At 43.5% G+C, this 12,836-nt stretch overlaps 1 protein-coding gene across 3 annotated transcripts; it reads right to left on the reverse strand.

Annotated features, from left to right (window-relative positions):
• Nucleotides 1-981: 981 nt before the first annotated feature.
• Nucleotides 982-12,671, reverse strand: LOC133409763 (zinc finger CCCH domain-containing protein 6). Of its 3 annotated transcripts, XM_061690205.1 has the most exons (13): nt 12,409-12,671; nt 12,199-12,308; nt 7,571-7,796; nt 7,368-7,490; nt 7,055-7,298; nt 6,830-6,975; nt 6,633-6,758; nt 4,328-4,442; nt 4,135-4,244; nt 3,822-4,048; nt 3,347-3,750; nt 3,085-3,273; nt 982-3,004 (listed from the first exon to the last, which is right to left on the reverse strand). In XM_061690205.1, the coding sequence occupies exons 2-13, from the start codon at nt 12,282-12,284 to the stop codon at nt 1,569-1,571; spliced, it is 3,432 nt and encodes a 1,143-aa protein (XP_061546189.1). In that variant the 5' UTR covers nt 12,285-12,308; nt 12,409-12,671; the 3' UTR covers nt 982-1,568. The 3 variants fall into 3 exon arrangements, with proteins under 3 accessions (XP_061546189.1, XP_061546191.1, XP_061546190.1); XM_061690207.1 differs by lacking the exon at nt 12,199-12,308; XM_061690206.1 differs by having other exon boundaries at nt 7,055-7,289; nt 12,199-12,671.
• Nucleotides 12,672-12,836: the final 165 nt, after the last annotated feature.

Consider the following 12,836-nt stretch of genomic DNA (forward strand, 5'->3'; position numbering starts at 1 on the left):
CTGTTTGGAACATCCCACAGGTGAACAGGCTAATTGGGAATAGGTGGGTTCCATGATTGGGTATAAAAGGAGCTTCCCTGAATTGCTCAAGTCATTCACAAGCAGAGATGGGGCGAGGTTAACCTCTTTGCGAACAAGTGTGTGAGAAAATAGTCGAACAGTATAAGGACAATGTTCCTCAACGTACAGTTGCAAGGAATTTAGGGATTTCATCATCTACGGTCTATAATATCATCAAAAGGTTCAGAGAATCTGTAGAAATCACTGCATGTAAGCTGGCAAGGCCGAAAAACAACATCGAATGCCCGTGACCTTCGATCCCTCAGGCGGCACTGCATCAAAAACCGACATCAATGTGTAAAGGATATCACCACATGGGCTCAGGAACACTTTAGAAAACCAATGTCAGTAAATACAGTTCAACGCTACATCCGTAAGTGCAACTTGAAACTACTATGCAAAGCAGAAGCCATTTATCAACAACACCCAGAAACGCCGTCGGCTTCTCTGGGCCCGAGCTCATCTATGATGGACTGATGCAAAGTGGAAAAGTGTTCTGTGGTCCGACGAGTCCACATTTCAAATTGTTTTGGGAAATTGTGGACGTTGTGTCCTCCGGGCCAAAGAGGAAAAGAACCATCCGGACTGTTATGGACGCAAAGTTCAAAAGCCAGCATCTGTAATGGTATGGGGCTGTGTTAGTGCCAATGGCTTGGGTAACTTACACATCTGTGAAGGCACCATTAATGTTGAAAGGTACAAACAGGTTTTGGAGAAACATGTGCTGCTATCCAACCAATGTCTTTTTCATAGACGCCCCTGCTTATTTTAGCAAGACAATGCCAAACCACATTCTGCACGTGTTACAACAGCGTGGCTTCGTAGTAAAAGAGTGCCGGTACTAGACTGGCTTGCCTGCAGTCCAGACCTGTCTCCCATTGAAAATGTGTGCCGCATTATGAAGCGTAAAATACGACAACGGAGACCTCGGACTGTTGAACAGCTGAAGCTGTACATCAAGCAAGAATGGGAAAGAATTCCACCTACAAAGCTTCAACAATTAGTGTCCTCAGTTCCCAAATGTTTATTGAATGTTGTTAAAAGAAAAGGTGATGTAACACAGTGGTAAACATGACCCTTGTCCCAACTTCTTTGGGACGTGTTGCAGCCATGAAATTCCAAGTTAATGATTATATGCTAAAAGCATTAAAGTTGATCAATTTGAACATTAAATATCTTGTCTTTGTAGTGTGTTCAATTAAATACAGGTTGAACATGATTTGCAAATTGTATTCTGTTTTTATTTATTTTTAACACAACGTCCCAACTTCATTGGAATTGGGGTTGTAGAAAGACAAAAGGGATAAGAATTGTTGGAATTTATGTTTCTATCAGCTCATATCTTTCTGACAAATCCACAATCAATCAACTAAACTTAAATAACCACAGATGCTAACATCCTCACATCTATACCATTTTAGTGAGTATAAAGTGAATGTACATAAATAAATAGATTTAAAGCTAAATAGTGATTGGCATGTGCCACCAATATAAAAATTCAATGCAGTTTACTGGGAGAAAGGAGAAGCTGTGGGGTCAAAGGTCTTGAAGACATCTTTGAGCGTCCTGTCTTCAAGCTCCTCCTCGTTCGTCTGCATAGGTTCCTCCACCGGAACTTCTTTCTGTTCTTCCGCATCCTCTTGTACCCCTGCAGAAACTAGTCCTGCCAGTTTGGCCTGTCTGGCGTCAGCATACTGCGGTCTGATCAAGCCTGCCAGAGCCTGGACAGGCAGATTATGCACTGCGTGGGGGGTGAGGATCGGGTCCTGAGGAAGTGGGGATGAACTATCGTGTGCGGTCTGATAGTGATCAGAGGCACCATCTGTGTGTTTTGTCTCCTCCAAAGAGACACGACGTTGACTTGGTGAGGTGGGTAGTGTTGGAGGAGTGTCTTTCTTCACTGGATGTTTGAGAATGCCCACTTTTTTATGTGGGTCTACCTGATCCTTCTGAATTGGCTCGGTCTGATTATGGGGATCATACAGACTGATGCCTCCCAGGATTGTCGTGGGGCTTTCCAGGATCCCCCCAGAAGACGCCAGCCGAGGGGCATAGGGTGGCAGCCTCTCGGAAAGGGAGGCGCTAGTGCTGGTCTTTTGCAACCTGGGTTCCGCAACTCTTGTCTCTGCACAGGCTTCCTTCTGACCAAGCATCTTGGAGTCCAGACTTACTGTACGCTTGAGTCTGGGGTCTAAATTCTTTTGCTGACGTGGATCAACAGGTCTCTCTGTTGAGGATCCAGACGGCAGACGAGTGAGGCGCTCCTTTAAACGAGCAGCCGCCAATCTGGGGTCAGTCGGTGGAGGGCTGGAGGTGGGGGGGTGCTCCGGCACACTTGTTCTGTTCATCTGAGCCTCAGCGATTAGAGGTGGCAGGGGTAAATTGATGGAGTGTTCCTGTTTGGGTATTAGAGATGGGATCAGATCTTCAGGAGCCCAGACCACTGTTTGGGCGAAGGCCGGCCGTTGAAGCAGAATGTCCACCCGAATATGGCTGAACTGCTTTAGCTGGCAGCGGGGGTCCTGCAGCACCACACCCGGACTGGCCTCCAACGGAATGAGGGCCGCTCTCTCTCTCAGTTCCCTCTCCCTTTCATCATCCTCATCTCCAGTGGGCTTTTTTAGGCCAGTTGACTGGTTCTGCTGACGGTCCGAGCTGGACTCCATAGGTCTCGGTTTCCTAGGGTCTCTGGAGAGTCGTGGATCCAAACCTGCATCAGACACCTTGTTCATATCAGGAGGTCTCTGCCGAGGGTCTGCCTTCACACGTGGGTCACTTGGGTGAGTTCTGTCCTTGACAAGTCGAGGGTCGCCCAGGGGTGCTGCAGGGGCTAGTGTTGGGGTCTTGGATTGCTGCATCTCATGATGCCTCTTCAGAGATTTTAGAATGGAAGCAACACTACTCCCACCGTCTTCGTCGCTGGAATACCAGTTTGTTGTTTCATCTGAAGGAAAAAAATAAAACGAGTCGTACCGATCTCTGTGCTTTTTAAGGACCATCTTTTGGATCAGAACAGACACTTGCCTCTGTTAGTATTCTTGTCACCTTGACTATGTGCCCTCTGTGGATTGCTCTCATGTGGCTTTGACTCTGGTTGGTGCTGAGTCAGGTGTAGAATGATGGCTTTCTGCACCGCTGAAGGTAAAGACTGCAACTGGACATCTGGACCTATCTGCTGCTGTAGGTTCTGTACCTGGTTCATCCCAGGTTCCACTAACACAGAACAAAAAGATCCATTGTACTTGAAGTAACTCTAAATTAATACTGGTGGTAACGTGACACAAACCTTGATGGCCCACTGGCTGGTTCTGGAGTAAGTTGCTGAGGAGCTCGAGTGGGTTCTGGCCCAACGATGGAAAAGGGAAGAGGCTCTGCAGCATCTGTAGTTCTGGTACTGCGGGGAATGGAGGCCTCTGCATATTCATCTGACGGTTTATATTTCCGTGAAACACTGGCGGCTGACCAGGTGGAATTGGCTGCTGCATTGGATATCCATGTGGCAGCTGCTGTCCAGGAGGGCTCTGGTCACTTGTGGGTGGTCCTGTTGGGTAACCCACGGTACCTGGTGACCCTAACGAAGGCACTGTGGTAGCATCAGAGCCTGAAGACACCAAAGCTCCACTTGGTGTTTCCTCTGGTCTGCCACTGAACTGGTCAGTGCCTTCATTGGGATCCTGGTAGTTGGACTCACTGGTAATGAGATAAAATGGACAATTAATTTGAGGCTGATTGAAAAAACACCTACCTATGATTTGCCTTACTTTAACCCAATCTTCTGTGCCAGGTTGACTGTAGGTTGAACCTTAATTTCGAAGAGGGAGGGGATCTTCCCTCCCTGAGAAGATTCATCTGTCGGGCTGCTCTGACCTGGCGTGGGGAGCAAGCCCACACCTGGAGGCGGCTTTGGAAGTGGAGCAATGCCCTGTTTTCTCAGGTCCTCCAGCTCCAATTCATCCTCACGGGCAATCTCCTCCTCTGTATTAATGATCTTAGCATGTGTCCAAGAGAAGAAACTCTTAATTAGTTTTGGATTTTTATGAGTTGTGATTTTGTTATGTTTTAAATATATCTCACCTTATCGAGCAACTCTTTCGTCACATCAGTCAGTGCATCATGGGAAAATTTGCAGTTCTCCCCTTGATAGCATTTGGCTCCAGTGTGAAAGAACTTGCATGGATATTCACGTTCAGTCACAAATTAAGGAGCCTCACCACTGAATCGGCAGGTTGCTTTTACAAGGTCATGCATGATTGTCACTGAAGGATATGGTGCATGTAAATGCAATGGTCTCCTTTGCTGCAGTATCCCTGGAGGTAGAACTTACAAAGCTCCTTCTTCTTATCTGGGATGACCAGCTCGTGCTCAAACTTACACTGCTCCCCCTACAGGAAGAGATGATGACTTACCTTTTCAGTGTTGTGTATTTCTTTAAAACCGGACTATTAAATTGAACGCCAGCATACAGGAAGTCCTCGATTTACGAACGAGTTCCGTTCCTACGCTGGCAACATAACCCAAATTTCCGCGTAAGTCGGATTTCACCGTTAAAGTCGAAATGTATGTCGAAATACTTCTGTGGGTATTGTCCCACGTGATTGTGACAGCAAGCTCAGTGTGTGTGGGCGTCGATGTGTGACTGAGATGGACGGGACTGTGCAGGCGTCGTCCGGCGGGACTGTGAAGGAGGAAGGAGTGCGCGCAGGTGCGACTGTGTACAGTGGCAAGTGTAGTGACGGCGACTGGGGAAGAGTAGCGATTAGCGGAGGACCTGTTGACGTTGAATTTGCAGAGGAGCTAATAAAGCCATTAAAGCAGCAAATTGGTGCTTCGTGCCTTTATTCTTGCCGCCACCCAGCTCAGCTGTGCAACGAGAGAGGGGAGTTAACCCCGAGGAGGACAACCTCGGCCCTGGAGAAGGCGTCTCCCGACCACGGTCAGGTGACCATAGCAGGATAGGTTAACACTTCGTATAAAGAAACTAAAATACATTAAAATAAAAAAATAAGATGCTGTACTTACCATTACTGGTGAGAGTGTGAAAAAAGGAGGGCGAAAAAGGCAAAGATACTCCCGGCGCACAAACACAGACAAGCACTAGGCACTAGCTAAGGAGAAACACTATGATGCTGGGGACAAAATGGCGGACGAGGCACGGGCGTCGTAAAGTCGAAACATCTTCGTTCGAGTACGTCGTAACTCGAGGACTTCCTGTATTCAGTTTGGCATGTTCAGACTATTTTGGGGAACCTATCCTCCACTAGTATACTATGAGGAGTGTCACTTAGACATAAGTAGTGCTTTCCCAGAATTTATTGGCAATTACAAACCTAATAAGGGGGCTCACAGATTTTTGGCATTTGCGGCAAGGCTCAGTCCATATCCTTACGAGTAGCGGGGGTTCACTGTACATAATGACACTCAGTAGAGAAGACTCACTGCCTGAATTGTGACCTCTGCTAAGCTCAAAAGCACAATCTGTATTTTTTTGATCGTTGATGTTTGTTGGCAAGTAAAATGATGCAAAAACTGCACCACAAATTTCCATGACACTTTTGAGGAAGAAATGTCGTGACCAAGAAACCATTAGCTTTAGGTGAAGATTTACAAACAATTAATTTTCACTGTCCGCCATTACAGTCTACTTGCATTGGGGCCAAGTGGCAGAGTGCCTCAGTTTATTCAGCAGATAATGCACATAGAGAGCTGGAGTGGAACAAATGGACATCTTGAGGAATGTTTAGCCATAGCAATCCATCCATCCATTTTCTTTATGGCTTGTACTCATTATTCACACATGTTAAACTGTCAAATGAGAGGGAATACAACTCTGGACCTCCTGCATGCCAAATGCCAATGTGAAAGTATCTTTTCTTGTATATTTTAATTCGAAAATCATCCATCCATCCATTTTCTATACCGCTTATCCTCACTAGGGTTCCGGGCGTGCTGGAGCCTATCCCAGCTATCGTCGGGCGAGAGGCGGGATACACCCTGAATTAATCGCCAGCCAATCGCAGAGCACATAGAAAACAAACAACCATTCACATTCACACCTATGGGCAATTTAGAGTCTTCAATTAACCTACTATGCATGTTTTTGGGATGTGGGAGGAAACCGGAGTACCTGGCGAAAACCCACACAGGCACAGGGAGAACATGCAAACTCCACACAGGCAGGGTCGGGATTTGAACCCCGATCCTCAGAACTGTCAGACAGATGTGCTAACCAGTCGTTCACCGTGCTGCCATTAGAAAATAATATTTTATTCCATTATAATAATAATTCTCATTATTTCATTTTTTCTGTTATGTTCACACTTTGTTACAGCTACAGTTGTTATAACAGTGCTCTATATATAAAGTCACTTTGAAATTAGGAATCCCATTGAAATATGCTCAAAAAGGGTACTTAAGTTACAACTTGTATTTGCACCAAATTGCAGTTCTTGGTTGGCCCATGTCTCATCCTTTTACAAAGTTTGTCAGAAAACAGCTAACGAAGCAAACAGAGAAATGGCAATGAAAAGTCCTTTTTGGAGTTAATTAAAACGTGCTTTTTAGAAGTAGTTTACCTTGATGCATCGACCCTCCAGGAAGTACTTGCAAATGTATTTTCCATTGTGTTCTACTGTGTGTTGACTGATGAATTCTTTGCTCATAATCAGGCGCTTCTTCTGAAAACCAGAATTTTTTACTTCCTGTCAAATAAAAGGGAACATGTTAGCCCTCCACAACAATTTGTTGCAGATAAAAGATTTCACGATCATACAGGAGCAATGTCTTCCATGTCCTGGTCACCCCCTCTGCCTCGCCCGCCGCGTCCCATCCAGGGTTTCCCCCCCTTCATTTTCTTGTTCTTGAGCATCACTCGTCCTCTTCCAGGTCCACTCCCTCTGCCTCTTCCTCTCTGCCCAACTGCAGAGAAAAAAATCTGTTTTTTATTGCCAAATTTTTGCCTTTGGGATAAAATATTATTTCATAAGTGGTCTCTCACATTGTTGTTTCATACCCCTCGTGTTTCCCCTCTTCCCCATATGCTCCTTCGCATAGCGGCCTTTTCCCATGCCGGATGTTGTATCTTTAGACTGGAGGTACTCGGACTCATTGTCATAATGATCCTCCTCGTCTTCATAGTCATAGTTGTCATCGCTGTATTTGTCAAAATTGCTGCTTTTGCGAGGCGGGGACTTGTGCAAGTTGCCACGCGACCCTTTCTGGTCTCTTCCATGCTGGAAAATCTAAAGGGACAAGTGACAATCATACCCCGTCTGCATGAATATAAGGGAGGGTGTACAGTCTAAGCTCACCTGAGGGTTCTGGAGGTCACAATCGCGTCCAGATCCATGACTCTGCCGGTTTTTAGGTTTCTCTGGACGGTCGTAGTCGGAGCCATAGCTGTCAGAGGTGGAACTGCTCGAAGATGAGTGATGCTAAACAAAGCGACAAAAACAGCCAATTAAAAATAACAGAACCAATCAAACTCAAATTGTAAGGTCAAGCAGTGACTTACTTTCTGTCTTTCCCGTCTCCTCCTTTTCGACCTTCTCTTCTCTCTGGTCTTTTTGTAGCGTTTCCGTGAGTACCTGTGAGACTTTTCTTCTTTTTCTTTTGTTTTGTCGCGTTCCTTCTCCTTTTGCTTTTCTTTGTCATCAGTCACCTCTGAAGCCTCTTTGTTTTCCTCCTCTATCCCGATTCCCTCATCGTCAATTTCTCCATCTTCCAACTCGCCATCCTCTCTGAAACATTTCATTTAAATCATTAAAATTCATAGGTGAGTGCCATGGTCGCTTATGTCTGAATAAATCAAAATCTGTTGTTTTTAAACATTTGCAGCATTTCAGCTTCTTAATTTCAGTTTCATCAAGCCTTTTCCATATTTAAATCAGTAAATATTTATAGATATTTGATTCATCATTTTAATCACCCTTAAAGTGGTTCCAAGCAACAATCGTATTCATTTAATTTTTTTTAAATTTTCCCGACAGTCGATATGGATCATTTTAGCCTATAAGGAAAAATACAAATACATTTCGCAAAAAATTCACAAAATTTCGATAGCATGCTGTTTTTTTATAGCAGTTTTTATTTACAAATGCTGGAAAAGCCAAGCTAATGTATATGCCAAATCAACATCCATCCCTCTCCTTTTCTATAGTGCTCATCTTCCTTAAGGTCATGTCAGCCAATCACAGGGCACATATAGACGAACAACCCTTCATACTCACATTCACTCATATGTACAATTTTGAGTCTTCAATGATGCTATCATGTTTTTGGAATGTGGGAGGAAGCAACACTACACAGAGAAACCCACGCAAGCACAGGTGGAACATCTACACAGGAAGGCCAGAGCAGAGATTCTTACACCGTGCTGCCTGTGCGTGATTATTTTACTACGGGTGGAATGGTTACAAGGAGGGGATGGTTGGTCACGCCTTATAACAAGTCAGCATACCATCAAATAAATGTGAAATCGAAGTTACAATATTGCTGCTTTAATGCCAACATTGTTTGCATATTTGGCATAGTTTTTGTTGAGAACCACCAGAGCGAGCCAAATTTGATTTTAAATAATTAAGGCTTTTCCTTTTGTCCAGAATAAAACTGAATATATAATATATTTCTGATTAGTTGTTTAAATATAGCACTTTTTGTCAGTTAAAAACAATGATTGTGCTTGTGTAATAATTAAATAAATTAGACGTTAAATGGATCTACCATTTCATTCAACATAACTACATTCTTTACCCTATCAGGAAACTTAACATCCAGTCTCAAGCTGTTTGAGTATTTATTTGATACCCTTGATGTACTAGTACTCTCTTTGAACTCACTAGAATGACAATTCAGTACACTTGTAGAACAACTAGGGTGCACTAGAAGAACATCATCTACTGCATGACATTTCTACACACTGACTGAAAAACCTTGGCAATGTACAACCCCAATTCCAATGAAGTTGGGACGTTGTGTTAAACATAAATAAAAACAGAATACAATGATCTGCAAATCATGTTCAACCTGTATTTAATTGAACACACTACAAAGACAAGATATTTAATGTTCAAACTGATAAACTTTATTGCTTTTAGGAAATAATCATTAATTTAGAATTTTATGGCTGTAACACGTTCCAAAAAAGTTGGGACAGGGTCATGTTTACCATTGTGTTACATCACCTTTTCTTTTAACAACATTCAATAAACGTTTGGGAGCTGAGGAAGCTTTGTATGTGGAATTCTTTCCCATTCTTGCTTGATGTACAGCTTCAGCTGTTCAACAGTCCGGGGTCGCCGTTGTCGTATTTTATGCTTCATAATGCGACACACATTTTCAATGGGACACGGGTCTGGATTGCAGGCAGGCCAGTCCAGTACCTGCACTCTTTGACTACGAAGCCACGCTGATGTAACACGTGCAGAATGTGTTTTGGCATTGTCTTGCTGAAATAAGCAGGGGCGTCCGTGAAAAAGACGTTGCTTGGATGGCAGCATATGTTTATCCAAAACCTGTATGTACCTTTCAGCATTAGTGGGGCCTTCACAGATGTGTAAGTTAGCCATGCCATTGGCACTAACACACCCCCATACTTCACAGATACTGGCTTTTGAACTTTGCCTCCATAACAGTCCGGATGGTTCTTTTCCTCTTTGGCCCGGAGGACACGACGTCCACAATTTCCAAAAACAATTTTAAATGTGGACTCGTCGGACCACAGAACACTTTTTCACTTTTCATCAGTCCATCTTAGATGAGCTCGGGCCCAGAGAAACCGGCGGCGTTTCTGGGTGTTGTTGATAAATGGCTTTTGCTTTGCATAGTAGAGTTTCAAGTTGCACTTGCGAATGTAGCGCCGAAACTGCATTTACTGACATTGGTTTACTGAAGTGTTCCTGAGCCCACGTGGTGATATCCTTTACAAATTGATGTCGGTTTTTGATGCAGTGCCGCCTGAGGGATCGAAGGTCACGGGCATTCAATGTTGCTTTTCGGCCTTGCCGCTTACATGCAGTGATTTCTCCAGATTCTCTGAACCTTTTGATGATATTATGGAGCGTAGATGATGAAATCCCTAAATTCCTTGCAATTGTACATTGAGGAACATTGTCCTTAAACTGTTCGACTATTTTCTCATGCACTTGTTCACAAAGAGGTGAACCTCGCCTCATAGTTGCTTGTGAATGACTGAGCAATTCAGGGAAGCTCCTTTTATATCCAATCATGCTCCTTTTATATCCAATCATGCCACCCACCTGTTGCCAATTAGCCTGTTCACCTGTTGGATGATTCAAACAGGTGTTTGATGAGCATTCCTCAACTTTCTCAGTCTTTTTTGTCACCTGTCCCAGCTTTTTTGGAACGTGTTACAGCCATAAAATTCTAAGTTAATAATTATTTGCTAAAAACAATGAATTTTATCAGTTTAACATTAAATATCTTGTCTTTGTAGTGTGTTAAATTAAATATAGGTTGAACATGATTTGCAAATCATTCTATTCTCTTTTTATTAATGTTTAACACAACGTCCCAACTTCATTGGAATTGGGGTTGTAGTAGGACATTAATAGTGAAGCAAAAGTTTGCACTAGTTGAAATTGGCACGCTACTAATACGACTAAGTGCTAGATGTTAACTAGTAGAATTGTATAATTTCAGTGGTGGTACTTACAGCTAAGTAGCACCCAGTTGTCAACTAGTGTTCTAAAAAGCCAGTTTGAGTAGCAATGTGACAAGTGGCTGCCATTGTTGTTAAATTTAAATGGTTTTTTTTGTTGTTTTTTTTTTTTTTTTTTAAAACATGGATTGAGAACTTCAACCGAATCTAAAATCCTCCATAACAAAATCAGGAAAAAAACAACTGATTGATAAAGTACAGACCTATTCTACTGCCCACACTGCTGTTCTCACCAATAATATTCAATTTGCGGTAGTTCAGTCACCTATTTAGGGCATGTGACGCCGTTTGAAATGTCACGGTCATTTTGATGCGTCGAGATCTTGGAATTTCGGCCCGTTTGAGCAATTGGTGGATATTTTTAACAGAAACTTGACAGCCAATTGGATAAGGGGTTCCCAAAGTAGCAGATAAAACTAAACGGTCAAAGAAATTATGTTTTACTGTGTTTTTCTCTGATTTGAAGGCGTTTTGCAATCATATATTACACAAAAACATTCCCCAAAAAGGCCTTTTTTCCTTCTGACACAAAAAAATCAATTTCTCCAGAACCCATCATCTGATTTTCAGAATTCTTGCTGCGTTGTACTCTGGTTGAAGTGGCCGTTCCAACCAGACTCCACACTTCGACAGACTGTTATTTTTTGGCAAATCTTGTCACTTTGCTCGATATCCTTGAAACCCAGCTTCAGACTCATGTACTAGTTGTATAATATTTGTCCTTAGGACAACTACACAGTATTAGTAAGGTAAATCTTGGAGTGGGCATTTTAGTACTACGAGTTGGGTCCAGGGGGCTACGAGTGTGTGACACATGCCTGCTAGTAGTATTACGAGTGCAGAACAGTAGTTTACGAGAAAGTTTATCGTAGTAGTAGGCCAAACGTGCCACTCAGTGGAAGAACCATTAATAGTAGTAAGTTGTTCTACTAGTGTGGTGAAATGTCTTACTAGTGAGAAGAAAAAGCATACTAGTACATGGACCGTGGGCTGGATATCAACGACATTAAATAGGTGATCTAATGGCTTTTCATACGCATGGCCATCATCATCATCATCATCTCAACTCTGAGTGAACTGTCTCCTGCAGTACCGCTTAGCGGCCAGCAGAGTAAGGCACGTTCCAAAGATGGGCGTGTCGTTACGTCATAGGTCCCTGCAAATGGCAACAATGCAGCCATGGCTTCATCCCACCAACACTACACAAATTCTGATGATGATGTCTGCCATCGCATAGAAATGACCATGAATGAGTCGTTTCAACAGACAAGAAGGCAGAAAAGCTAGAGGCTATACTTCAATGCACCGAAAAGGCATGCAAGGATCGTCAAGGGCCAGGAAATGTAAAACTGCCAAATGTATGATGAGAAGGGTGAAGGGGAGGAGAAAACAAGCATGTTGAGGCACAGCACTGAAACGCACAAATGATTGTGTTAAGAATTACATTAAGATTGTTACTCGACCTTTCGTCCCCTGCCAGCTCAGAGTCTGTCATGTTTTTGTCAAAAACGGGGGCTGGGGGACTGGAAACAAGGCTCACAGAGGCCATTGGAATCAAATCTGCTTCACTTCTCTGTCCAGTACAACAGTGAATTAACTCAAGCAGTTAATGAGACGTTGTGTTGTGGCAGATGCTGGAAGATGTTCAGACTGCAGGAAAAAAATAAACTCACGGTGTTTCATGTCTCGACAGAGACAGTGTACAGACACTCTCCTCTTTCATACCAATGACGTTTTAACTCTGTGAGCACAGCTCGATACCCCGCTTTGCTAATGTCCCGTCGGTTGACAGCTGCCATGGTGAAAGAAGAGAGGAGACGGAGGGAGAAACAATCTGTGTTGTAACCATGTTCGTTGATTTCAGCATCTTCACAGGATTTCTCAACAGCGATATCATCTCAAAATGGCTACTCTGCCCCGCCGCACATATTCCCAAATAGGGTATTCCTCCGCACGTTTATAGCCTAGCGCGGATCTAGTTTAACTGGAGCCGTTTGTGATTGGTCAGATTTCGCCAACGTCATTACAACGGCGCTTGCCATTGGTTCATATTGCTGTCAGTTATTACCCCGTCACATTTCCAAGTGTCTGCGACGCTACA

Source organism: Phycodurus eques, chromosome 11 (genome assembly GCF_024500275.1).
Source record: "Phycodurus eques isolate BA_2022a chromosome 11, UOR_Pequ_1.1, whole genome shotgun sequence".
Taxonomy (NCBI): Eukaryota; Metazoa; Chordata; class Actinopteri; order Syngnathiformes; family Syngnathidae; genus Phycodurus; species Phycodurus eques.

Bases quoted from the DNA above. Each gene is read 5' to 3' on its own strand.
- LOC133409763 (XM_061690205.1), bottom strand. From the start codon at position 12,284: ATGGCCTCTGTGAGCCTTGTTTCCAGTCCCCCAGCCCCCGTTTTTGAC. The intron at 4,443-6,632 runs GTAAACTACTTC...CTCTTCCTGTAG, and splicing joins TGGAGGGTCGATGCATCAAG to GGGGAGCAGTGTAAGTTTGA. The intron at 3,751-3,821 runs GTAAGGCAAATC...TCTCATTACCAG, and splicing joins GCACAGAAGATTGGGTTAAA to TGAGTCCAACTACCAGGATC.